Source organism: Gossypium hirsutum, chromosome A05 (genome assembly GCF_007990345.1).
Source record: "Gossypium hirsutum isolate 1008001.06 chromosome A05, Gossypium_hirsutum_v2.1, whole genome shotgun sequence".
NCBI classification, from domain to species: Eukaryota; Viridiplantae; Streptophyta; class Magnoliopsida; order Malvales; family Malvaceae; genus Gossypium; species Gossypium hirsutum.
In genome coordinates, this window is record NC_053428.1 from 5991998 (window position 1) to 6018187 (window position 26190).

Sequence of the window (26190 nt, forward strand, 5' to 3'; positions counted from 1 at the left end):
CAGAACACAATGTTCACAGAATTCCAATTTGCAAGAATTTGCACCTTTCAACAAGCCTTGCTTCGCCAAAGACTGCAAAGCTTTTTCACCAGCATGTCCCAATCGCCTATGCCATAACCTGGTAGCCTCTGAATCTGCATCTTTCGCAGAAGCTGTTGATGTTGATCCAATAACTGTACTTCCATTTAAATAGTACAAGTTATTTCTTCTAGTGCCTTTCATCACCGTCAATACCCCAGCTACTACCTTTAGTAATCCATCTCTCAAAGTGATTGTGAGCCCTTTAGATTCTAGGGCCCCTAATGAGATGAGATTTTTCTTCAAGCTGGGTACATAGCGAACATCTGTCAGAACTTGGATTGAGCCGTCATGGTTCTTCAATTTGATTGTACCTACACCCATTGTCTTACAGGCACTATCATTGCCCATAAAAACAACTCCACCTTCTAGTTCTTCAAGACTAGAAAACCAGTCCTTATTAGGACACATATGGTAAGTACATCCCGAATCCAATATCCACTCATCCGTTTGACATGCCATTGCCATGCCAACCAAGCTAAAGTCTGACTCCTCATCATGCTCCGCTACACATGCATTAGAAATAGACTTGCCCTTTTGTAACTTAGGACAATTCTTTTTCCAATGCCCTTTCTCACGACAAAAGGCACATTCATCAGGAAGGGAACGACCTCTTACTGTTAAGACTTCTGCAGTTGTATCTCTGTGATCTCTTTTATCTTTCTTTCGAGTCTCAGATCTATACAACGCACTACAGACTGCATCAAATGTGATTGAATCTTTCCCATGAAGCAATGTGGTGGTAAGATGATCATATTCATCAGGAAGGGAATTCAACAACAATAATGCCTTGTCTTCATCTTCAAATTTCTCATCCAAATTTAGCAAGTCTGCTAAAATTTTATTGAATGAGTTCACATGGTCATTCATCGACATACCGGGTGCATACGTGAACCGAAAAAGTTTCTTTTTCATATAAAGCCTATTTTCAAGACTTTTCGTTAGAAACTTTTCTTCTAATGTATCCCACAGCTTCTTCGCTGATGTCTCCCTCATGACGGAGTACTTCTGCTCTTTGGCCAAACATAGGCGGATTGTACCACACGCCTGTCTATTGATCTTGGCCCACTCCTTGTCATCCATCTTGTCAGGTTTTTCTTCAAGGGCTATATCCAGCTCTTGCTGACATAAGACATCCAGGATCTCACACTGCCACATACCAAAATTATTGGTACCGTCAAATTTCTCTACTTCAAATTTTGCATTTGTCACAGTAGTCCTTGCTGATGACGATGCTGCTGCCATTTTTCTCCTCAATCCCAACTACTGTATACGTGAACAGTACCGTATACGTGAATAGTGCCGTATACGTGAATAGTACCGTATACGTGAATAGTACCGTATACGTGAATAGTACCGTAAACGGTCGTATTCCCCAAGTACGAACCTGGCTCTGGTACCAATTGTTGCGCGGAAGCGTGTGAAAGAGTAAAATTATTGTACTGAAAAATCACACTAAGTTCAATTCCCAGGAAAGAGAGGTGGATCACGAGGATCGCTTACATACCAGATCTTTCCTAGCCAGAATATCCCTCTATCGTAATTTAATAGCACAATAAATCACTACAATGACACTTGCAAAATATGCAGAACAAAAATAAAGAACACTAGAATTTTAACGAGGTTCAGCAAATTTTGCCTACGTCCTCGGGCACTACCAAATATATTTCACTCCAAAAATACAAGTGAAAGTTTACAAATAGGGAGAGAGAACAATTGCCTTAAGTAGAGGATGGCAAGTGTGGGATGAAGAAAGTAAGAAATGGTTAGGCCTATTTATAGTTGAGGTTCAAGGATCAACTTGCAATGTCCCTATACAATTAGGGACCAAAATTGCAATTATCCCATGCCAACTTTTAACCCAACTTGCCAACCAATTTTACTTTCTACTTTCGGTGCCCACCCTTTTTGACTTTTCAAACAATGGGTGGGTTCCAATAATTTGTATAAACAAGTAACAAAATGAATTGAGATGTGTTGAATTTGATACAGGGAGTGTGGTAAGGGTTGAGATTTGTATTAGCATATAGAGTTGTATATGGTAGACGATATATCCAACTGACAAACTCTAAGAAGTAATTCATTGGATTTTTTTGTGGGTTCAAAGTTAATTATTGAAAACTCAACTTAAAATGATTCATGTTCGAGATCACTAAAACCATAATAAATTCAAGGATTGATAATTCTAAAACAATGTTAAAAATCAAGATACTATCACACAGTTTATTTATCTGCTAGACTGTAATATAAAGACTGATTAAAAGGACAAAGATTGATTCCATTTGCAATTCTGCAATTGTAATCTTAAGATTGATTAAAACGACGTGAAGGAACAGGATTTAATAGTTTACAATTAAACACACTGACATGGAAAGAAGTGAAGGAGCAGGAACTTGGGTCTTATATTGTCATCTCATCAGCTGAGATTCCTGCAGCATGAAAAGTTAGCACTTACCAGGTCCAATTTCCAACCTCTGATCTGGGATGTTAAAGAGTATGTTGAGCTTCTGCTGTTGATGATTACCAATGATTGTGAGGTCCCCCTCATCCTCTTTTGCAGCAAACGCGAAGCAAACTTGAGACATGCCATTGCCTTTCCAGGTAACTGCTGTTTGGTCCAAATATACATCCAAGTTTTCAAAATGTAGAACCATCTCGGGTATTGCCGGATTGTCATGATCCACCAGGTTGTAGCACGCTTTCAGTACTCCATCATCAGAAGGATTAGCAGGAGGGAACTCCGACATCAATCTATCGAATTCCTGGCTCAGCTCCAAATAGACTGAGGAAGGAAGATGAGTAATGACAGTTCCTGAATCTATAATGGTTCCTGGGGATGATGATAATATACCCGAAGGCACTTCCACTTTTTTCTGGCCTAGTGTTATGGCAATAAGATTTACGAAATAATAGGAACCAGAAAATGGTTTTCTTAGAAGCCGTGTGTAAGTACCAGAAAACGGACATTGTTCACGAGCTTTCTCACCAAAATAAACATATCCTGAGTTACTTGACGAGGGAAGACAATGACAAAATACTCTTCCAAACAAATTTGCAGTTTGGGTTGCAAGGGAATAGGTAGCAAAGTCATCGTCAGAGCTGGCCAGACCTAGGCCTAGTATCCCATTTGCTTCACCAAAATCCCCGATTTGCTTATCCGGTACCGCGCATAGGAAAATAAATTCAGGAATCTGGTAATCCTGCCCTATGGAAACCGTATCAAGGACAAAAGTTCCGCCGGACTCGGATTTGTCCAAGTACGGTTGCGTGTAATTACACTCTGGCGAACATGGGGCGTTAGAGGAAGTTGAGGAAAAAGAAGGATAATACAGCGACGCGTTCTGCTGTTGTGGACAGGGAGACTCCGTGCAAGGTTCGCACTGTACCCAGGTTACGTAACTCCCCGTGTCCAAAGCCAAATTAAAATCTTTTAGAGGCGTGCCAAAACCAACGCTCACCAAAAAATTACCGGCACCTGGTAAGTCGTTTTGAAGATAAGTGCCTGTCGTCCCTTCCCCTTCCAAACCAATTGTACGCCTGTTGTGTAACCTGGAATTCATAGCCCGAACCCTGAGTTTATCTTGGGCCAGAATCTGGTTTACCACGGCGGATGTTTTCTTTAGGCCAGATGGGGAGCAGGGTCCGTATTTATGGACTACCCGCAAACCTGTTGTAGTACCTGAACATTGGGATTTGTTTTATACTGTTGTGTTAATACAATAATGTTAATCCTCAAAGCTGACTAATAAAAGGCGAGAGTTAGGTAATTACCTGTACAGGAGGGAGGGGCGTGGGACTTGTTACTTTCCACCACAGTAGCACCATAACCTAATGCCTTATTCGCATGGAAAGAGAAAAACAGGGTGTAGCACATTAAAATATGGCCAATGGCCATCAACGCTGAGGAACCAGTCATATTTCTTATGATTGCACTTCCACTTGCTCGCTATCTTATTCCAATTTTAACAGGTATATATAGAATGAGAGATGAAATGAAATCGTGGGACACTATGGAATTGTTTGCAAGGTCAATAGATGTAAAAGCTGAACCTTCTTCATTTGCTTTTGTTGTTTATTCTGACAAGTCTTGGCGTGTGAAGAGAAGCACTCTCTTTACAAGTCTCCCCTTTTCGTCTTTTGCTCTGCGGAAATTACGGGCTCCTTACCACTCTCTATTTTGTTTTGGTTCAAATTATTTTTTAAAAATTTTAGAATTTACCCTCTGTATTTTTATTTTCAGAAATTTATTTCTTTTATTTTTTAAATTAAAAATTCAATTTCAACTATTATTGTTAATAATTTTTTTGTTAAATTTGTTGTGGCATTTCGAGATAAAAAATTACTTAAGCAGTCATATAATTAAAAAAAGACATTGTAATTAACTTTAATTCAATAAGAAATTTTATAAGTGTTAATCGTTAAACTTAAATTTCATGAAACAAAAATATAAAGATTAAATTCTAAATATTCAAAAAATATAGGGACTTATAACAAATTTTAACCTTTATTTTTCTACGTTAACCTTGCCCCACTTCAATACTATTAATATACCAAAATCGTTCTCATTGTCTTTTGATTTTGCCCCTTCAACGACGACGAAGTGTTGAATCGAAGGAATCGACTTTTCATTAATCGAATTAATTTTTAATCTTAATAATATTGACCGACAAATTACGTTTATATTAATTGAACCGAAATAATTTTAAAAAAATTTGATTAGTTTTGTTTTAATGGAGCACAAAATTAACTCTTCGGCATGTTTTTAATAATTAATTATATAAAATATCAAAACAAATCAATTTTATGATTAAAAACATACTATTGTAATAAAATCATAAAATCATATATTTTTCATATATTAAATATCAATGAATGTATAATTAGATTTTTAATTAAAATCATAAAATCATAATCATAAGAAAAATATATGTAATTAAAAACATTCTATTATAAAGTCAAACTTTTACATTAGACAATATAATAATAGATTTTTCATCAAAATTATTCCTTAAAAAATTACCCGTCTTTCTCAGCAAGATCTCCTCAGAATATTAAAAAAATAGAAAATTATATAAAATTAAAATAAAACAATAAAATTAATAAAAAAGATATAATAAAAAATAGGTATGCTATAATATTATCTTACCATCAATCAAAATATTTTTTTATCTTTTTATTGTGCCATTATTATTCAAAAAAGACACGAACACTACTTTAATGCTCTATTTTTTTTTATAGATGATTTTAACTTGTTAATGGTAACAATCTTTGTTATTTTTACTAATAATTTTTTTATACTCAACTTGATTGAGCATGACTAATTATTAGATGCTATTTATAGAGCTAAATTTAAATTTTAATTAATAATATAATTTTAATATTTTTTTTATTATATTTAGAATTCTATTCAAATAAAAATTAAATATTTTTATTATAAAAAAAAACATTACAAATATATATTATATTTAATAATATGATGAAAGAAAATGATTTCGTTGATTTCAAATTTTTTCTATATATTATAAATTATAGTTTTGGACAATAATAGTAATAATAATTCCAAATCGATTTTGTCTCTTGATTCGTCCATTTCAACATTCTCTTGTTTATTCATCATATCTTGCATTACAAGTTGCGCTTCAATTGATTAACCCAAACACTGTTAAGTTCTGATTTAAAGAAAAAGAAAGCATATTTTATTCATTTAAAAAATGAAGTTATACAATTTTTTTAATAAAATAGAATTTTAAATTCACATTGATGATAAATTATGTATTTTATACAATAAGAAGAGAAAATAAATTTTAAAGATATAAAAATGTTCACCTTCTGTTTAAGTAAAACATTTTTCATAAAATACATAAATCAAAAATTTTAAAATATCTATCATTTTAACTTTAGATCATTTAAAGTGAATTTAAGTTTTGAAAAAAAAATATCATTTAGATTATTTTAAATTAAGATGATTATCAATTTGAGATATTTGAGTTTAAAGTTTGAGTATTTCAAATTGGGCCATTGTAGTGTAGGATCATTCTGAGCAAAACCAATTTCAAATTTGAATACTTTTGAGTTGAAATTATTTTATGTAATATCTTTAAAAACTCTTTGGTTGTAAATAATATGTGATAAAATCTTACCGAAATAAGGTATAAGATCAAAGAAAATTTAAGTTATAATATATCAAAAAAGATTTAAATCAAGAAGCATGACATGATGCATTAAGGAAGGAGTAAATCGTAAATTCAATTATTATTGAAATGAGTTAATGATCTATATTAATTAAATAATATGATACATTGATCTGAAATTTTCAATAATTGCTTCGGCAATGAATGTGACATCCTGATGCCTTGACTCGGTGACCAGGTCGGGTATGAGGTATTACATTTTAAGTTCAGATCATTTTAAATTTGAAATATTTAGATTTGATGTTCAAGTAATTATAATTTTAGATCATTTTGACTTTAAATTGTTTTGGATATAAAGAACTAAATTTGTTGACTTTTTCATAATTAAATTGAGTTAAGTTAATTTTGAATGTGAATAAATTAAATCATTTTTTTGGATTCAAGTAAGAATATAATCATCCTAACAAATTCAATAACTTCGAGAAAAAAAACCATATTGAATCCTAACACATATATTCTATCAAGTAATGTTTTCAAAATCGAATTTATAGTAAAACTGATTAGACCACCAGTTTTCAGTACGATCAGTCTAAACGTGAATTCAATAGGCGTAAGAATAAAAGATAAATATAAAACCATAATAAATTCAAGGATTGATGATTATAAACAATGATAAAAATCAAAATGCTATCACACAATTTATTTATCTGGTAGACTGTAAAAAACTTTTAAGGTGCCGAAAATTAATAAACGAAATTTTTTAAGGCACTGAAATAAAACAAAAGTAAACTCAAAAGTGAAAGCAACAAAATAACTGAAAAGCCACAAGAAAACAATGCATGCAACAATACAAATTGAATTATTGATATTAGTGTTTATTTACAATATTAGAGTCCTAAAAAACTCTATACAATCTTTATCCCTTATGATTCACAATATTTACTGTGGTAACTTTAGTTTTAATTTAAGTGCTTCACTGGACCACCATGCTTCAAGTAGATGGTCTTCTTTATAAGTTTCACAAATCAGGCCAATTCAAGTTAATTAAATGAGCCTCATTTAATCAATTGACCTCCATAAAACATTTTGTACGCATTTGTCACAAGTATTGATTCGCAGTCCATGATATATGCCTATAATGTGACCTAGCCTTAACCTATGTTCATCTTAGACGAGAGTCTAGTAGGGATGTTCAAACAGTTAACTGAATCGAACTAGTATTAACCGAATTAATCAAAATGTATAATCCTTTAACCGTTAACTGAACCGAAAAAAAAATTAACCAAACTGAAATATTTTGATTAATTCAATCGATTAATCAAATTAACCAAAATTTATATGTTTTATTTTTTTTTGTTAAAACAAGTATAAAACATATAAAAAAATACATTAATAATGTTCATTTGTCTCGAAAGTTAACGGAATTAATCGAATTAGCCGAAATTTTAAGTCTTGAAACAATATATAATTAAAAACATTACATAATTAAGTTCAATTAATTACTCAATTTCAAACTAAATTAACCAATAATTAAACTGTCAAAAAATCATTAACTGATCTCTGACCAAATTACATCGTTTAACCAACCAATTAATTAAATTAGATCAATTCAATCGTTTAATTTAATTTTAACCGAAATTTATGGAACACTCGAAACCTTTTTGTAGGACCTGAAAAATGGAAAGTATTATATAATGTTATGTTAACACATAATCTTAATCCTCAAAGCGAGAGTGAGGTCCTTACCTGAACAGTGGAATGGAGGGGCGTGTCCATGACCAAATGGCTTATTAAAAGAGAAAACCAAATTGCACTCCCACTTACTTATGTATATTAATTTTAACTTGAATAAATATATACCAAATGAGAGATGAAATGAAATCTTAATTTTCAGGACACCCTCAAATTGAATGGTCTATTTGGTCAATGAATATGTCGAAGTCCTAGGGACCCTAAAACCCCAGTTTTGGTGTGAGAAGAAGCACAAGTCTCCTCTCATCTTTGTGCCATATAAATTACGGGCAGGTTTTTGAGTCTAATCGATTTTGTACGTTAATCTCACTGTCTTTATTATTTTGGCCCTTGAACCACGTCTAGTTCAACTTCAACACTAGACATTCTCTCGTTTATGGACCACACCTTCCCCTATCATCTTCGGATTTAATTTCTCCAATCCAAACATTGAAGCAAACTACTATTAAGTATTGATTTAATCTTTCCTAGCAAATTCAGTCTGATGGTGAAAGAATGAGGATTTATAATATATTTAAATATTAAGTTGAGTAACTTAGACGTTAAGACTTGATAATGAATTTAAAAAATATGGAGAAGATTCGATTGTTCATTTGTTAAAGGGAAATAAACAACGATATAGAAAACATATTTTGTTCATTTGAAATTTGAAGTTATACTTGATTCGTGACACATTGTATTTTATGCAACGAATACATAAAAAAGAAAAAAAAAGAGCTAAGATAAAAAGTCTTTTTTGTTCTCTTCAATAAATAAAAATGTTGATCACTCATTAAGTAATATATTTCATGAAATATATAAAGTAAAATACAAGTTAATTTTGGATCAAATCAATTTGAATCAGTCAATTTAAATTTTAAAATAATTTTAATTATTTTGTTCGAGTAATTAATGGTTGGAGACAACTGGGTTTAAGGTTTGAATATTTCTAATCGAATTATTATGGCTTTGAATCATTCAATCTTTATCATTTTTGGTTCAAATAGTTTTGAGTTTAAAACATTTGAATTTGAAGCTCAAATGATAATTATTTTAAATCATTCTAAATTCAGATTGTAAACAATTTAAATTATTAATTTTTATTATTAAATTAAATTAAATTCAACTTAATTAAATCGGATTTTTGAATTCAAATAAAAATAGTATTAGAATGTCTAGTACTATTTTATGTAGTGAAGATTATTAGGATCTTGGTTAAGACTTAAAGAGTCGAACTTATCATACTGCTAAAGAAAACCGAATGACTCAGAATGAGCAGGCAACCGGTCAGGCCCAAAAAACGAACCTAAGGCCTTTAGGCCCATGCCTGGAACGAAACCACACAGCACCCAACGAAGGATCACCTGGCCAAGCGCATCATAGTCCACGTGTCAGATAGTATGAAGCATAGTAGAGAGATCTGATTGAAGTTGCAGAGGTATAAGACTAAATAAAAGATTGGGAACTTCATTGAAGATGCAACTTAATGTTCATGTGAAGAGAGCCGGTGATGAAGATAGCGCATAAGGGACACACGTCTGGTGGATATATAGAGGAGTCTATCTTCTTCTTCCTCAAAGAATGCACACAGACAATACAATAACAATGCAATTAGTTTTTTGGTGAAGAGATGCAAAATATTAAGAACAAGAAACAAATGTGTTAAACATTTAAGTCCATCCATGCATTTGCAGTTTCTTTTCTCATTACAAAAAATGGGAACCCATTTGCTATTGATCTTATTATCTACAAAACTCCTCCAAAAAGGGACCCGAATTATCGTAACGTGGAAAAAGAAAAGAATGAATTAAAATTAAAAGATAAAAAATGGTTTTGAGATTAACCCCCGTCGCATCATTTGTCATTAGCATCGCCACCGCTGGCTTTTATGGTGTTTAACCTTGAAAGTCCAGTCTCTCTCTGAATCGATGGCGTAAGTGCGTTAACCTCCGCCTCATCATTTGTCATTATCATCGCTTTCGCCATCATCAGATTTATGGTCATTTACCTTACAAACTCCTATTCCACGCCCAGCCGCTGTTTGAACCGATGGCGTAAGTGCATCAACTACGGTCGCAGACGACATCTCCATCTTACTAACTCTAACCGCACCGATTAATTTTTCCGGCAACTCATCCTCGGTCTGTCCTTCCACTACAAATCCCATATCGATTACTACGCTCGTCGCGCATCCCAATGCGAGGTGTAAAATCGCGTTGGCAACCGCCGAGCTAGCAACGTCAACGTCAATCTCCAAGTAATTATCTCCTCTATAATAATTACACGTCAAAGCTTTACCTATCAAGCACGCCGCATAGTTGCCCACCGCTTTTTTGACGATCCACGGTCCTTCAACAATCCGGTTAACCATCTTCAACCGGTGGTTCCGGAAGGCATCATCGCCATTGACGAACCGGTAAAGTAACGAACCGGGAGGGATAGGATCCTCTGTGGCAAAATAAAAAACAGCACTATACAGATCTTTACTGGGGACCTGGATATTGACGGCGAAAATAAAGCTTTTCATAGATTGGCCATCGGATTGAGCTTTTCGGAGGGCGTTAGAAACACGATTATCAGGACGGGCGAGTACGTTATCGAGCTTGGAATCGGACTTGAGCCAGTCCATACCAATGGGAGAGAGTAAATAATCGCCGGCGGGGCATTTTTGACGTTTGGTCAGGTAGCTTTGAGAACGGAGATAGAAGAGATCACCCGGGGGAGAAGACCAACCGTTGGTTCCGTTATTAAGGTCAACTTGTTGCAGGGCTCCACCGTTGATTGAATCAACCATCCAATCGGGAATCGATGTAGCGTCAGCCGTTGAACAGGTTATAGAGTATTTATCGGCGAATTCCTTGGCGGATCCCCGGTCTTTTTGCTCAGTCTGGCACATGATATTTTCTTCTCGTCGTTCTTTCACCTGGCCTTTGAATGAGGCAGAGATTGAAAGGTGGCGATCTGTAGAGTGAGGGGAGGCGATGGGAGTGGGAGTGGCTGTTGTGATCAACAGGTTTGGAAGAAAGTGCCCCTGGATTTCCCCCCGAAACTACGGCACAGCCACTTTATTTACCACGGGGAAGGGCACCGATGGCTATAACCTATCAGATCCCTGATCCGATATGCAAATTTATAATCCTTCAATTCTAATTGAGTTTGGTTTCTTATTTATACTGTAATCGAATAGGTTTAATGCACTACTAACTCTCGTCATTGTGCACCTTAACCCGATACGATCCACAAATACGAGAAATTTTTTTTTTATTTTCAAAAAGTATTATTTTTATTCCTAAAATTAAAATAATTGGTCATTACTTATCATACGTTAATATTTAGTTGCATTAAATAATATAAAAAAACAATTATTAAACCTTAAAAATCAGAATTTAAAAATATTCATTGGTGACATTATCTCTAGTAATAAAAATAGAGAAAGGGGGCATAAAGGACAATGACACTAATGAAATTAGCTGAAGAATTAATAAGATTGCAGGCAACACTAGAGTTGTACACGCTCAGACAAGTAAATGAGTTGACAAAAGTTGAAGTTTAAAAAATAGGTTTGGTTAAAAAAAGTTAAAGTTTAATGGGTTGAGCTTCGGATAAGTTTTTTTACTCGAGCTCGACCCGGCCTTGCTTGAATTTAAAAAAGAAAAAACTATTAAAATTTTTTTATGGTTTTGCCACTATTTTTTTATTATTTTGCTATCATTTCGCTACTTTATTGCTATTATTTTATTATTATTGTTTGAATATTATATAATTTTTATTTTATTATTAATTTTGACACTATTTACAAGTATATATTTGCTAAGTTGCACATATTTTAATGTTATTTAAGTATATATATAAACATTTATTTTAATATTTTTAACATATTTAATTTATTATATTTTTTAAATTTATTTTTATATAATAGACTATAAATTTTTTTAATACAAACAGACTAAACTCAAGTTTTAACATTTTATTCAGGCCAAACTTATACAAAATTGTAGGCTTATTTCTCAAGTTGAACCAGACCTAAAAATTTAGCCTATTCCTTTTCTTGGCCCAATCCATAAAAAACCTTCACGGGCTATTCTTTGACAACCACACGTGGCATCATGGACCCACAGCTTATATCAGCAAGGTGGATTTTTAATTTTTAATTTTTCTTAACTTGAGATATCTGTAACTCTTAAGCCACGACTAATCTACATGTTATCACACTTGTAGTCTACTATCATCTCTAGGACAGATTTTTATTTACTTCTTTTTTGTAGGCTTGCTGATTTTGATATATGGAATTAGGAAATGACATGCATTCACGGTTAGTATTATTAGATTATTCTTCTTATTATACTATGGATGAAAGAGAGTTTATCGTAACTTGGGTGAAAGGCGAGAGAATAGAGGGAGAAGGTCCACATCAATCATCATGTCAAAGAGTTTGGTTGGGGTCGTATTTGTCCCCTGGTGAGTGGGAGTTTAGTTGAGCCACGTGTCATTTCGTTAAGCTTTAAAGTTTGCGCTAGATAAGATAGTAGACCTTGTCGAGATGGATATTTGGCGAGGCCTTCTCTCGAACGATGTTTATTATCTGATATAATCTTCTTAAAAATATAATTAATTTTTTGAATGAGGTAATGTTAGATTGGCAGATAATGTATGTGTATCTACATATTATCAAAATAAGGAAACAAAAAAGATGTTAAAAGATAGTATTCCAAAACAGTAAAGCAAGAAAGGTAGGAAATCTATCCGACTGAAGAGGGTAAAAGCGCAAAGGCAAAATCTAAAAACATCTGGAACAAACAATGCACAAACATGGAATATGCAACAAATATAATGTTGAGTAAAGCAGCCGTTACATGACAGGTTCACAAACTGTAACCTGACAATGAACACAGATTTATATGATGGTTGTATAAATGGAATGGACCCAATTAAGATGATGAAAGCTTCATTCCTTATATCTTCTTACCCTCTTCAAATGCAAGTGCCGTGTATATATGGTAGATATAACCCACTGAGAGCAGTTTATAAGAATTCGCAACATCTTTCCCTGTCCCACAACTCCCTGTGTTCTTGCAAATAAAAAAACAGAGGTTTAAATGACAGTCAATCATTAATGTCAGTATAAAATTCCAATCATTGGCATTTCAGGCAAATATGACATCACAAATATCATATAAAGCAGCACAATACAACCCTCCTCGCACTGGACCAAGGGAGTATATACATATCAGATAGAATGTCTCTAGCACTTCTCGTTTCACAACAATAACATACACTAGAAATGAATAAAGGTGAGGGTGGGAGGGATTTAAAACATTTAAACTAAAATGAGCAAATGTAAGTTAAATGTATGAATTTATCAAGACTCTGTGGAAACAAAAAAGGCAGTTAGATTGATATGAAAAGTTTAATAGCAATCTACTTTGATCTGATCACAGTTTCTCCAGATTTGGAAACAGGGGGTTTTCTTTTCCAAATACGATGAATGCTGACGATGTTGTAGCAAATTTCCCATCAATCATAATTTGGTAATTTACTTAACATCAAAGGAAAAGCAGTTTCACAAACCTAATGTCATATAGTGAAGATTTTTAGTGCGTCTTTCTTCTTTCGGGTTGTTTGTCAGTAGCTAGTCTGAAAATCCAGTAAACCTACAAAACAAGTAAAACAATAAATCAAATATCTACAGTGCAAACAAGACGATACCGATTAGAAATTTAAAAAAAAAAAACGGTGACATGAGAAGAATGAAGGGCGAGGGATTACCAAAGCAAAGACATGAGCAGCTATGATGAGAACAACCAACATTGGTACCAAATCCAGAAACCAAGGGTGCAAAGGTTCCATTTCCTTGGCCATTTCACTTGCTGAGACCGGAAAATTTGGAGGCACGATCTTACTGATAAGCCCTAGAGCCTGGGTTTTCAAATTTCTACACACTGAGCTGACGGGGTGGGTGGGTGGGCTACTAGATTTCTTCAATTAATCGGGCCCGATTAAAGCTTTGGGATTTTCATTTTTTAAGTGGTTGCGAAATTTTTATTTTTACTATTTCTAAACTGAAAATTACTCCGAAAAGGCTAAAAGTTTCTTCTTCTTCTTTTTTTTTTTTTAATGTAAGAAAAGGCTAAAAGTTGAAAGAAAATATTTGGTACTAACAATCCACTCAAGAAAGGGTGTATTCGGTTTAATTCGGTTCAGTTTTAAACAAAAATTAAGTAGAATCGTTTTATTCGATTTTTAATTTTTGAAATTGAAACTATATAAAAAAAAATTGTGGTTGGGTATATGCATTAAATAATTATAATTGCTTAAATTAACAATGTGTTATTCAAACTATACATTATTATTACATTAAATATAAATTCATAATTTAATTACACTCATCCATTTATTTTTTACATAAAAGTTATATATTTTTATTTTATTTAAAATTTTATTTTTTATGATTATTATATTAACAAATCCTTATAAAAGATTTCTAAATATAAAATAAAAAGTACTGTAACTGTATCACGTGGGCCATCAATCACTGCCTCATCCCTAATCCGGCAGAATCTAAATCCATTAAAATGGGAGTTGGGCCGATGTTCTTCAAAACTGATCCATTATATGCAGAGACCGGAGAATCCAGTGTCGACTGGTAAGACTTGAGATGAGAGAGGAAGACAAATTACGTGCCAATGTTTCCCGCAGTAGGAAGCAAAAAACCGTTTCGCAAGCCGGCCCGGACCACACGTTTCTTTCGGTGACTTATTAGTCATTTTCACAAACGAACTGTGATCACTAGTTAGAGCTTACTATGGGTGCCTGATCTCTTTCGTACTTCTTTCTATGATTTTTGCCCGATGAGGAATGCCTTCGCCACTCTCAACCGTCAACGCCGTCTCTCCACCGGTAAGTGGTGCCATTTATTTTATCCGCTCATTATTTGGTCAATATTGATATAAACAATAATATGATTTGCAATCTGCTCCGAGCTTAAATTCATTTGATGTTAGTGTTGTTATAGTATTTTTGTTTACGGGGAAAAAGTAATTTTAACCGGTGAGTTTTAGGATTGTGAAAGTTGGGCATTTCTGGAACTTCCCACCAATCTAATATTTGATTGGATCATTTTTGTTTCTAAGGACGACTTTTGACTGCGTTTATTTAGTAATGTTCTTGCAGTTTGTCTTTGCGACCTTTGTGGGATGCAAATGTAATTCTTACGTTTATGTTGGTTAAACTTCACCTCTTGCAGCAGTACACCATGATAGACCTGTTGGAACCATGTTACGTCGTTCTGTTTCTCTGGAAGTTCAGATGGAAATTGGAATCGGAAGGACACCGGATACTTGGCGCCCATCATACTTGTTGCAACGAAATGTGTAAGTGCATGGATATTTACCACTTAGGACTTACTTTTGATGCTCAGAATTGCACTCAATAAGTGCTAATGAATAAATAAATCGGTACCGTGAATGTGGTGCTTCTAATCTGTTTATGCTGTAAAGCTTTTTTGTACAGGTTTTCTAAGGGTTTTGTCAGTGTGCATGGGGAGAGGCCTTCTGCCGAGTATGCAAAGTTGAGGAAAGAAACACTGGCAAGTGAATTCGGGCATACTGTTGGAACACACAGCTCCAAAAGTGTGTCTGTTGTCTACCGATTTGGTCCATTTTTGGCATTGTACAGAGCAGCAATCATTTCATTTCATGTATTGAAGTTGACCATTTGGCGATTTTTTTTTCGAGACATTAAAGAGCGTGCTTCCAAGGTATTATAATAATTATTATATTCTTAAGTTTAACCATGTTTTGATGAATAATTTGAATTGTTCATATTATTCTTGGATGCAAACAAATGCACCCTATATGGAGCATGGTAAAGTACTGGACGCTTGGCATAGTCTGGCTAACTTTATACTAAAAGTTTACATCTTTTAAGTGTTGCAATTTTGTGTTATTTGAGCCTGGAAATTGTTAAAACTATCACATCTTTCTATGAATAAGCCTTCTTTTTTTGGTCACTACTAACTTATTGCAATTTTTACACTATTTCAGTTTCGGGAGACTCTAATTCGCTTGGGTCCTTTCTACGTTAAGGCAAGCTACTTTATCTTTGCTTTATCATTTTCCATAACTTTTTTTATTAAGTTGCTTATTGGGTTTTGTTTATTCTAGTTTCTCTTTACCATAGTTTACAATATTTAGCAAACTTAACTGTTCAATCCTGCTTTTTTTGTGTCATTGAATCCAATTGCATGAAATTTTCTACTATGGATCTGAACTCTGAATACTGATGTCAATTTTTGTAAGGAGTTTGAAGATTCGATGGTTTCTTATAGACGTTAGGTTAGACTGTAGATATGCTTTGCTCATATTTGTTTTTTTGTTTGCTTTTGTATCCAAATAAACTTTTTCTTTTCTTTTCTTTTTTAAATTCTTGGAGTAAAAATCTTACCTATTTTTTTTTATCTTAATCCTCCTGGGTTGAACTTACAATTTTGGCCTAATTTTATTTGGGTATATAGATTGGGCAGGCTCTGAGCACTAGACCAGACATATTGCCACCTGTTTATTGCCAAGAACTTGCTAAGTTACAGGTACAAAACCGTTTCTGCATGGTTGCACCTGTAATTATGGCTCATGTCAAGATTTGTTTCTGATTGACTTTAGCAGTGATATTTGTTCCTTGGTTGTTGTTGTTTTTTTTTTTTTCTTTTTTTTCTTTTTCTGATTTGAAGCTCTTATGTTAATACCAGGACCAAATTCCCCCATTTCCAACCCATGTCGCAATAAAATCTATTGAAAATGAACTTGGTATTCCAGTTTCAGAAATATTTGCTGATATAAGCCCGGAACCTATTGCAGCTGCATCTATAGGACAGGTGTATAAAGGTCAGACAACCATTTCTGTGAAACAGAAAACAATATATCTGTTCTTTGTTTCCCATTCTATCTAAACATTCCATCTTTCTAATAGCACCCTTCTGACTACTTTTTTGAGAATTGTAAAACTGAATACTTGCTCCATCGCTTTAAGTCTTGCAGCTCACCTTCATTCTGGAGAACTTGTAGCTGTTAAAGTACAGAGGCCTGGTATTTCACTCTTGTTGACCCTTGACGCATTGTTATTCCACATGATTGGGGGCCAATTAAAGCGATTTGCAAAAGCCCACAAAGATTTGTTAGTTGCTGTAAATGAAATGGTGAGTCCTCCTTGTTTTGAGTGTGCAGATATTCCAATAATGTGTACATTATATCATCAGTTATTATTTATGCATTTGTAAATAATATATCAGGTTTTGATCTTTGCAATAGATGCGCTTGGCATCTGGACTTGCATTGTTAATTTTCATATTGTTTTTGCAAAGTACCTGCATTATTACTATCATCTTTTTATTGATGAGATTGTACATTCTTATGGACATCTTCAGGTCTCTTTTAAATGAACAGGTAAGGCACATGTTCGATGAAATCGATTACATCTTGGAGGCAAGAAATGCCGAACGCTTTGCCTCTCTTTATAGTGACTGCATTAGTAAGTATATATAATTGCATGTGGACCCTAAAGTTCATGTTAAGTAATTTTAAGATGATCAATTGTTTAGGCTTCTCTGAAAGTAGAAAAATTAAAGGGGTTAACTTGTAACCTCTACATGACCTGAAATCATCTTTTGTGTGTCATTTGCTTGTATGGTTGATTTAAACTTTTATAGTATTCTGTGGAGTTCAACTTCACAAATTCACTTTAAAGTATCAAAAAATTTTTGTTGATGTTAGAAGTTTTAACTCCTGTTAGTATAACCTTTTGCTGCACTTTGTCCTAATGATTTATCAGTGGTTATTTATATTCATACAACGTCCTTATGAGTACAGTTCATGGCCAAACTTGTAATCAAAACTCTAAAGATGGGATTACCAACAAAACCAAAAATGCAAGCGGAATAAAAGTGCCAAAAATATACTGGGATCTCACTCAAAAAGCTGTGCTTACAATGGAATGGTTAGATGGAATTAAGCTTACAGATGAAACTGCCCTGAAGAAGGCATGTCTGAACCAAAGGCAACTGATTGACCAGGTTTAATCCATTGTTTTATTTGAGCTTTTGTCCATTCAATACTCATTAGTTTTGCTCCGTATGTATGGTCTAACTTTGTTTAGTCTGACTTTACCCGCCTTTTCATGGGTTCTTAGGGAGTATACTGCTCTTTGAGACAATTGCTTGAGGTTGGGTTTTTCCATGCTGATCCACATCCAGGAAACCTATTTGCTACTAGCAGTGGCTCCCTTGCATATTTAGACTTTGGGATGATGGGAGATATCCCTCGCCATTATCGTGTAGGACTTATTCAAGTGGTAAGAGCCGTTCTATTGATAATTATACCAGGTTGCTACTTTAAATATCATTGTTGTCATGACTGGTCTCCTACAGCAACTAGGGCATAAGCTTGCATGAAGCTAAATAATATTTCAAAACTGGAATTTTATCTTTTTCCTCTAACTCTTGAGCAGAAATCAGTTTTTATTTTTTATTTTTTTATTTTATTAAAGACGACTCAACTAGTGTTTGCATGTGAAAGTTTACAGTAGTATTTTATTGATATCAATGTTGAAAAAATTAATGGAATGAGTAAAGCAGTAGTTATTAACCTAGGCTCTAAGTAGTCTTTACCTGGTTACTATTCCATGCACGTCATAATCTTCCTTTTCATCTTTTATTCTTTAGCATGTTTTTATTATTTTGTAATCCTCCCTTTACATCTTTGCTACTTTTAACATGTTTGTTATTTTCCGCATCTTGATCTTGTGTTTTGTGAATGTTGATGCTGAGATTTGATGGTTATTTCCATGAGCTTGTATTTGTGTTGATAAGTTCTTGCTTCTCTCAGCTTGTGCACTTTGTTAATCGTGACTCTCTGGGATTGGCAAATGACTTTCTTTCTTTGGGATTTATTCCTGAAGGAGTTGATATACAATCTGTGGCTGATGCATTGGAGACGTCTTTTGGGAAGGGAACACGACAATCTCAAGACTTCCAGGTTTTTGCTTGTAGTCTCCTTACCTTGTTATTCAGATCTGTTTCCTGGCAAGTAGTTATAATAAGCACTTAAAAATGCCACTGTTGTAGATTTTGTAGTTCTACAAGTTTGTCTGTTGTTGTTATTATTATAATAAATAAAATGGTTCTCGATTTCTTTTCTTAAGTAAAACGATGAAACTTGACAGTTGTGGGGAAATATTTGCATCAAAGATTGTAAGCAGCTGCTGGAAGTCTGGAACATATTACTTTGTTGTGTTGCATAATTATAGCAAGTATCCATTTGCACTGCCTTAAGATGAGGCCAAAATAGCATTTCTGCATTCAAACAATTGGGTTACAGCGTGAGATTTATTTATCAATCTCGTTAAGATCTACATATCTGTTTATATCTCCAAAGTTTGCATGGCAGCTCCTACTAGACATTTTATTCTGTGCTGGTCACTTGTCTCATCCATATTATAGTTTCTGTTTTACTATTTTCATAAGTAAAAGCTTGACGCCTGTAATTTCTTTCTGTTGCTTTGGATCACAGAGTATAATGAACCAGTTATATGATGTTATATATGATTTTAACTTCTCTCTTCCCCCGGACTATGCTTTAGTGGTAAGAGCTCTTGGTTCACTAGAAGGGACAGCTAAAGTTCTTGATCCTGATTTCAAAGTTGTTGAAACTGCATACCCTTTTGTGATTGGGAAGCTCTTGGCTGATCCAAATCCTGATATGAGAAAAATTTTAAGGGAACTTCTCATCTGTAATAATGGATCCATTAGGTGGAACGGCCTAGAGCGCTTGGTAGGCGTTTTCTCTTTAGTTATTATAAATGCAGAGTAGTCCATCTTTACAATGAAATTATATCTGCTATTAACATATAAGTACAGTTGTCTGTTTTAGTTCACGATTTGGCTTCATGCCTTTAATGACTGGGGTTCATCTTGTGTCAGATAGCAGCAATATCAGAACAGGCATCTGAATCGTCTGAGGAGCCTCCTAAGTCTGAAGAAAAAGGTTCGCATCCCTTGGGATGGAAGTCATTCGATATGCATGCTGTTGTTGCTGCCACCGAAGATCTCCTGCTTTTTATTCTATCTGAGAAGGGTCAAATAGTGCGGGTTTTCCTCCTGCGTGATATAATTAGAGCAGCAGATATATTTCTACAGGACGAAGTTATGGGTCGTAGACTAGATGCTGAAAGTAAAGCAAGAAAAACTTCAGAATCAGAGGTTTGTGATATCTTCTTTATTAATCCCATACACTTTAAGCCTAGCTTTAATTAACATAAAAGAAATTTATATGCAATTTGGGTGAATTGATGTGTTTGGTTTGTTGTAATGTTGGCAGGACGATGCGATTATGAGAAGAGTTATGAATGGGTTTGGGTCACTGAAAGAAGCAGTGAAGTTGGGCCCAGAGGTGTGGACCCCAATGTTCATCCGCATAGCACTGAACCCACAAACCCATAGGTTTTTTGCAGATATCGGCCTTAATGATGCGGCTCAGCAACAAATTTCCAGACACTTTCTGGGTTTGCATGTCTACACTAATTCACAGGGTGGCAAAATCCCAACCACCTCACACTCCATCCCATCCTATTACATAAATAATTATAGTAAATAGGGATAGGGAGAGAATGATGAATTATATATGAGAGTAGGTTGGTGTTTTTAGTGTGGAGGCCTTCCATTCCCATTTATCTTTAATTAAATTAGGCGTGCTATATCATTGCCATCTGGCAACTCATGCTATCTTCCTTGTAGGATAGGATAATGTAAATAATTTGTAAAGAAAAGAAATGGGTATAAAAGATAATAAATAATACAAGTCTCAACTTTAATCATTTATATCAGACTGCTACAATTCCCATTATCTGAGGGAAAGGGAATTGAAATCAATAAGATCATAAGTTAGCAAGATTTGACACGCAGAGGCAACTATTATTGTTTTCTATTTTATTATAAATATCAAGACGAGTAAGAGCAGTACCCTTGGCCTACCTTTGCATTTCTAAAGAGCGAGCTTAGATTGGACGTGATTTCAATTGATTGATTTCTAAAACAAAATAAAAGAAGGAAGGGACGTGATGTATCCTTCCTCTGCATGTGCACCACTTGTATGCTTCAACGTCGTTCAACCACCTAAAATAACACCACTTGGGTTGACTTAGTCTTCTTGCAATACAACCAAACACCTTTCGCCCCTTTCAATTATTTTTCTTGGTTTCGTAATAAACCAAAATACAACAGAAACAGGAAGAAATAGTTTCGTCTCTCTAAAACCGTCTGCTAATCTCTCTTTGTAAGTCTCGTCTTTTTCTTTGCTTTGCTTTTCAGTTTTCCCTTCACACTTATTATGTATTCCATTTCATTTCCCTCTACGGCCCTTATCCTTCATCGAGGTATCATTTTTGTTTCCCTCCTCCTCCTATCTCACTATTATAAACTAAACTCTCATTTATTCCATTTGATATGTTCGCTTTCAGTTAGTTTTTAATTTAATTTATTGTTTGGTTATGTTTATTTAACATACTGTGCACGAGATTGAGACCTTAAGATCTATGCATTTCAAATTGGTTTAAATTGGCTCTGGATGTTTTGATTTCTTTGCAGGTTATATGATTCATAGTTACGCTCAAGTTTAAAATGATCCTCCCTACCTGAACACTGATTTGGCTTTTTCCTTTTTATCTGCTAAAATATCACTTGTCAAATACACATGTTTTTGCTATTTCCTGATTTGGAATTGGATACAAGGGTTAAGACGTCTAAATTCTGAGAAACTCAAGCGATAATATGGGATATCTGAATTCGGTTTTGCAATCTTCAAGCCAGGTTCATTCTGAAGATCGTCCTGCCAGTGGCGGAGGCCTTAGGTAGCTGCTTTTTCTTCTCTTTTCATCATTGTTTGCTTATATATAAAATTTTGGTTGGATTGATGCTCTTTTTTGCGGTGTAAATTATTATTTTTCTAAATTACATATGGTTCAACATCATGTTTATTTTTTGTTCTGGTTTGCATTTCTTCTCTAATTTTAACTTATTTATTCCAAATTCTATCTTATATTCTTTTTTATGAATTATGAAAATATATGTTCATAATACTACTTAGTAGCTTTTCATTGGCCTGTCAAAAAAGCTTTTCATTGGAAATTAAATATTGAAACTTATCCTTTTATGTTCTACAATTCTGGATAATGTTACTATGTAATAAATTTCCATATAGACGAATATCCTCTTTAAGTTAAAATCTACCGATGCATCTCAATGACATAGGGCGTGAGAAGAAGCCTACAAGAAAAGAATAGAGGGAATGGAAGCAAATGAATTTACAATTAATACATGCCTCTATAAATTTGGAAATTTTTTACATATTTTCTCAAATTTTGAGTTTGTCATGGGCTAAACTTTTGTGGATCTTTACCTTTTTAATGATGTGTCACTGCATAATGTGGGAGACATCAGCAACGGTATGAGGTATCTTTAATTTGTTATTTACGATGCATGCAAAGCAATAATATTTCTTTTCTAATCATGATTGTGAAGTAAACTTGTGTTTGTTCCATTCTTTATGGGTCAGAATTAAAGACTTTGTAGTGTTGCCTGTATTACTCTGGCTAGAACGAATCATTGTTTGCTTTTGTTTCATGTATCTGTCTTTCTTAATCCCGAAAAGGCAGTTTATGGTCCCTTCTGGCTTTGAAGTAAATTTGTTGCATCTTGTGCATTCAAATTTTACTGTATGTTTAGTCATGTGATTTAATCCTTGCAACCTTTAAAGATGGAAACTTAGATTTTGTTAAATCTTTTTCTGGAATGAATTAAGAATAGAAATGCGTGAAGATTGAAGAAATATCTTTTGAAATGATAATCAAGCACATAAACTATTAGATTAAAAGCCACTTCAACATGTTTTTCTTAAATTCGATGATTACAAGAAATATATGGTTATTGAGTTCACATATTTTCTTAAATGATGCAATGATTTGGACAATAACTAAATTTAAGTGTCACATTTTCTGGCTACAGTCAAAATGGAAAGTTTAGCTATGGCTATGCAAGCTCCCCAGGGAAGAGGTCTTCAATGGAAGATTTTTATGAAACAAGGATAGATGGTGTTGACGGAGAGATAGTTGGTCTTTTTGGAGTATTTGACGGTATATCCTCTCTTACCCTTATTTATCTTTCTCTCTCTCACTCCTGCAAACATGTAACATACTAATGGTTTAGACATACTTCACCCGAGCCACATATAAGTAAATACATTGTACCATCTGTCGTGATTATTATGTGTGTTATAAAGCGCATGTATGATTTGTCAATGTTCTCTTATGCTTAAGTGATTAAGGTTGCTGGACAATAAGAGTAGAGCCTATACCTACTTATAATGCTACTGGTATTTGTCATCTGAAAGGATTTTATGCAGATTCTGGTATTTGTTATCTGCTCCGATATTGTAGCAGTACTTCAAGCCATTTCTCAAGGGCTTTTTTTGGCTCAGGATGGAGCATTCCCGTGGTAAACTATGAATTTCATGCTGAGGCAGTTTATACCATTGTATTCTGCCATAGAATAGTTTCACTTACCTTGCATCCTTAAGAAACATATCCTCCTTTGCTGAGTAACGTAAAAAAGTCTACCAGCATGGTTTGTTACAAATTGGTTAAATCAATCTTTACAAGCATGGTTGTTTCAGGTCATGGAGGTGTACGAGCTGCTGAATATGTGAAGCAAAACCTTTTCAGTAATTTGATCAAACATCCAAAGTTCATTTCTGACACCAAATCTGCTATAGGTTATTTACTTATAACTGTATCACATGGTTGTGACTTTCCTAGTGGGTTGGCCATAACTTGCCTTTTAAATTGTTTCCAACCTCCAGCTGATGCATACAACCACACAGATTCTGAATTTTTAAAATCAGAAAACAACCAGAATAGGGATGCTGGATCGACCGCTTCTACAGCTATTCTTTTTGGCAACCGTTTGCTAGTTGCAAATGTTGGGGATTCCCGAGCTGTTATCTGCAGAGGAGGCAATGGTAAGATTCATCTTTTTTTTTTTTTTCTTTTCTATTCTGATCCCATCTATGACAATCCATATGAAGTTGCCTTTTGTTTTACTTGTAATATGAAAGCTCACAAGGCTTACATATGTTTCTGTATAACTTAACAATCTTATGTAATTGCTCGCTCGCCCTTTTTTTTTTTTGTTTGTAAATTTCGTGTTTTTTTTTTGAAAATCTTGGTTAAATTATTATTTGATTGCTGAATTGATCTTTTATACATGGCTTATCTATTGCATTTCCTCTTTCAGCTATTGCTGTGTCTCGTGATCACAAGCCTGATCAAAGTGATGAGCGACAACGGATTGAGAACGCAGGAGGATTCGTCATGTGGGCTGGTGTGGATTTACATTTCTCCATTTCTCTTTCCTGTCTTACCATCCTCTCCTTTTTCTGTTTAAGCTTTTGCTATGATGTGTTAAAATGCTTGCAACTGAAATTATATCCGTAGGAACTTGGAGAGTGGGAGGTGTTCTTGCTGTTTCTCGTGCATTTGGTGACAGACACTTGAAGCAGTATGTTGTTGCTGATCCAGAAATTCAGGTCTGGTTAGAAGACTTGGTTGAAATATGCTGAGTTCCTGAGATGTAATCGTACATCATAATTAAGATAGAAAACCGTAATGCACAAACCCAACATGAAAACTCTATAGGATTCCAAATTGAGAGATGAACTATAATTTATATGGGTATTAAAGTTTCATGTTCTTTTACTAGGATTTCTATTGACTTTGAGCATTTTGTAATCTGATATGAACTTTGGAGGTTGCAGGAGGAAAAGATTGACAACTCTCTTGAGTTCCTTATACTTGCAAGTGATGGACTATGGGATGTTGTTTCAAATGAGGTACGAAATGGTTTGTTCAGTTAAAGCCTCTTTCTTTACTAACATATCCCAGAATCCATTAGTGTTTCTGTCAAGCTTAATTGATAGTAGATTGACGAAAATTGTTGTAATCGTGGATGGTATTCTCCTTACCCTTTTTTTGTTCTAATCGAAGAAATGAAGCGTAGCTAATAAACTGCTGCTTTGCCTTTGACCAGGAGGCAGTGGCAATGATAAAGCCAATACAGGATCCAGAGCAGGCAGCAAAGCAGCTGATGCAAGAGGCATACCAGAGAGGTAGCGCAGATAATATCACTTGCGTGGTGGTCCGATTCTTGGTCAATCAAGGGGGTTCCTCTCGCAATGCTTCTGCGACTGCATAAGGAAGCTATCCCTTCCCACCATGGTTTTAGGTTTTGGGTATGTGGCTGATGGGTAAAACTGAGGGTTAATGAACTTCAATACTAATAGTAATAGCTAGTGAAAGAGAATGTATAACAAACGTGCGCAGGCACTGATGTATATTACATCTGTTTCCGAAGCGATGTGCCCGTGTAAAGGGGTTTCAGACGCCAACTCTACTTATGTATGTTGTAAATGTAGTAGTACTTCTCTTGCTTTAGTTAGTCCACCTGTGATGTTGCTTTCCACCAGCACTTTCTTTTCTTTCTTAAATCATCCTTGGGAGCTGAATTTTGATAACCAATTCATTTCATCTCTAAAATTATATAGTTTCTCCCAAAGCCATTGAACTTTTGTAAAATTATGTTACCATAACAATATTTCTTCTTCTTTTTTTCTTTTTTATGAATGATGAAATTCATTAATCCAAGTAAGCAGTTAAATTGTTACAAAAGAAAAAAAATATTGTGCAGTAATTTTAAGCTATACAAACAAATTAACCAACGATACTCCCAAGAAGCACAAAGTGAAGCATTAATAAGATTAGTTCTATTGATTGGCCTTTCTCCTAGACGAGCTCGCACAATCTCTTTAATCTGCACCAAAGATAGCATCTTCAGTCAAGAAAGATGTGTCAAAATACCTCTTGTTCTTCTGTCTCCATATCACATACAAATATGCACTCCAAGTAAGCTTGAGTATAGCAACAAGCAAAGACTTTTTAAGTTTCAAAATTGCCCAAGTTAACTCTTGGTTCAAAATTTTTACATCCCTACGAATGGAGCAAAGTTGCAAAACTAATTGCCATACCTTCTTTAAAAAATTGATTAATAAATATGCTAATTTAAATATCTCAATTTTTTAATAAAAAAGATAATTTATTTTAATTTTAATAAAATAAAATTCATTTAATATTTTTTACATAAAGTATAAGTAGTTAA

General features: G+C 34.2%; 4 protein-coding genes across 10 annotated transcripts; 2 read left to right on the forward strand and 2 right to left on the reverse strand.

Annotated features, from left to right (window-relative positions):
- Positions 1 to 2350: 2350 nt before the first annotated feature.
- Positions 2351 to 4181, reverse strand: LOC107905132 (aspartyl protease family protein At5g10770). Its single transcript, XM_016831707.2, has 2 exons — positions 3850 to 4181; positions 2351 to 3757 (listed from the first exon to the last, which is right to left on the reverse strand). The coding sequence occupies exons 1-2, from the start codon at positions 3992 to 3994 to the stop codon at positions 2523 to 2525; spliced, it is 1380 nt and encodes a 459-aa protein (XP_016687196.1). The 5' UTR covers positions 3995 to 4181; the 3' UTR covers positions 2351 to 2522.
- A 5419-nt stretch (positions 4182 to 9600) lies between these two features.
- LOC107905131 (protein ENHANCED DISEASE RESISTANCE 2-like) lies at positions 9601 to 11083 on the reverse strand. Its single transcript, XM_016831706.2, has one exon. The coding sequence runs from the start codon at positions 10834 to 10836 to the stop codon at positions 9898 to 9900; it is 939 nt and encodes a 312-aa protein (XP_016687195.1). The 5' UTR covers positions 10837 to 11083; the 3' UTR covers positions 9601 to 9897.
- A 3438-nt stretch (positions 11084 to 14521) lies between these two features.
- LOC107905129 (uncharacterized protein slr1919) lies at positions 14522 to 20801 on the forward strand. Of its 6 annotated transcripts, none has more exons than XM_041113001.1 (14): positions 14529 to 14837; positions 15187 to 15310; positions 15437 to 15696; positions 15983 to 16024; positions 16453 to 16524; positions 16684 to 16819; positions 16973 to 17130; positions 17378 to 17462; positions 17801 to 18003; positions 18120 to 18281; positions 18815 to 18964; positions 19499 to 19759; positions 19909 to 20187; positions 20306 to 20801. In XM_041113001.1, the coding sequence occupies exons 1-14, from the start codon at positions 14796 to 14798 to the stop codon at positions 20579 to 20581; spliced, it is 2250 nt and encodes a 749-aa protein (XP_040968935.1). In that variant the 5' UTR covers positions 14529 to 14795; the 3' UTR covers positions 20582 to 20801. The 6 variants fall into 6 exon arrangements, with proteins under 6 accessions (XP_040968940.1, XP_040968935.1, XP_040968937.1 ...); XM_041113003.1 differs by having other exon boundaries at positions 15450 to 15696; XM_041113004.1 differs by having other exon boundaries at positions 14531 to 14837; positions 15184 to 15310; positions 18815 to 18974; positions 19569 to 19759.
- Positions 20802 to 20808: 7 nt separating this feature from the next.
- On the forward strand, positions 20809 to 25469 carry LOC107905130 (probable protein phosphatase 2C 59). Of its 2 annotated transcripts, none has more exons than XM_016831705.2 (9): positions 20809 to 21259; positions 21571 to 21833; positions 22987 to 23114; positions 23654 to 23752; positions 23840 to 23998; positions 24274 to 24360; positions 24474 to 24565; positions 24794 to 24868; positions 25066 to 25469. In XM_016831705.2, the coding sequence occupies exons 2-9, from the start codon at positions 21754 to 21756 to the stop codon at positions 25228 to 25230; spliced, it is 885 nt and encodes a 294-aa protein (XP_016687194.1). In that variant the 5' UTR covers positions 20809 to 21259; positions 21571 to 21753; the 3' UTR covers positions 25231 to 25469. The 2 variants fall into 2 exon arrangements, with proteins under 2 accessions (XP_016687194.1, XP_016687192.1); XM_016831703.2 differs by having other exon boundaries at positions 20957 to 21359.
- The last annotated feature ends 721 nt before the right edge of the window (positions 25470 to 26190 follow it).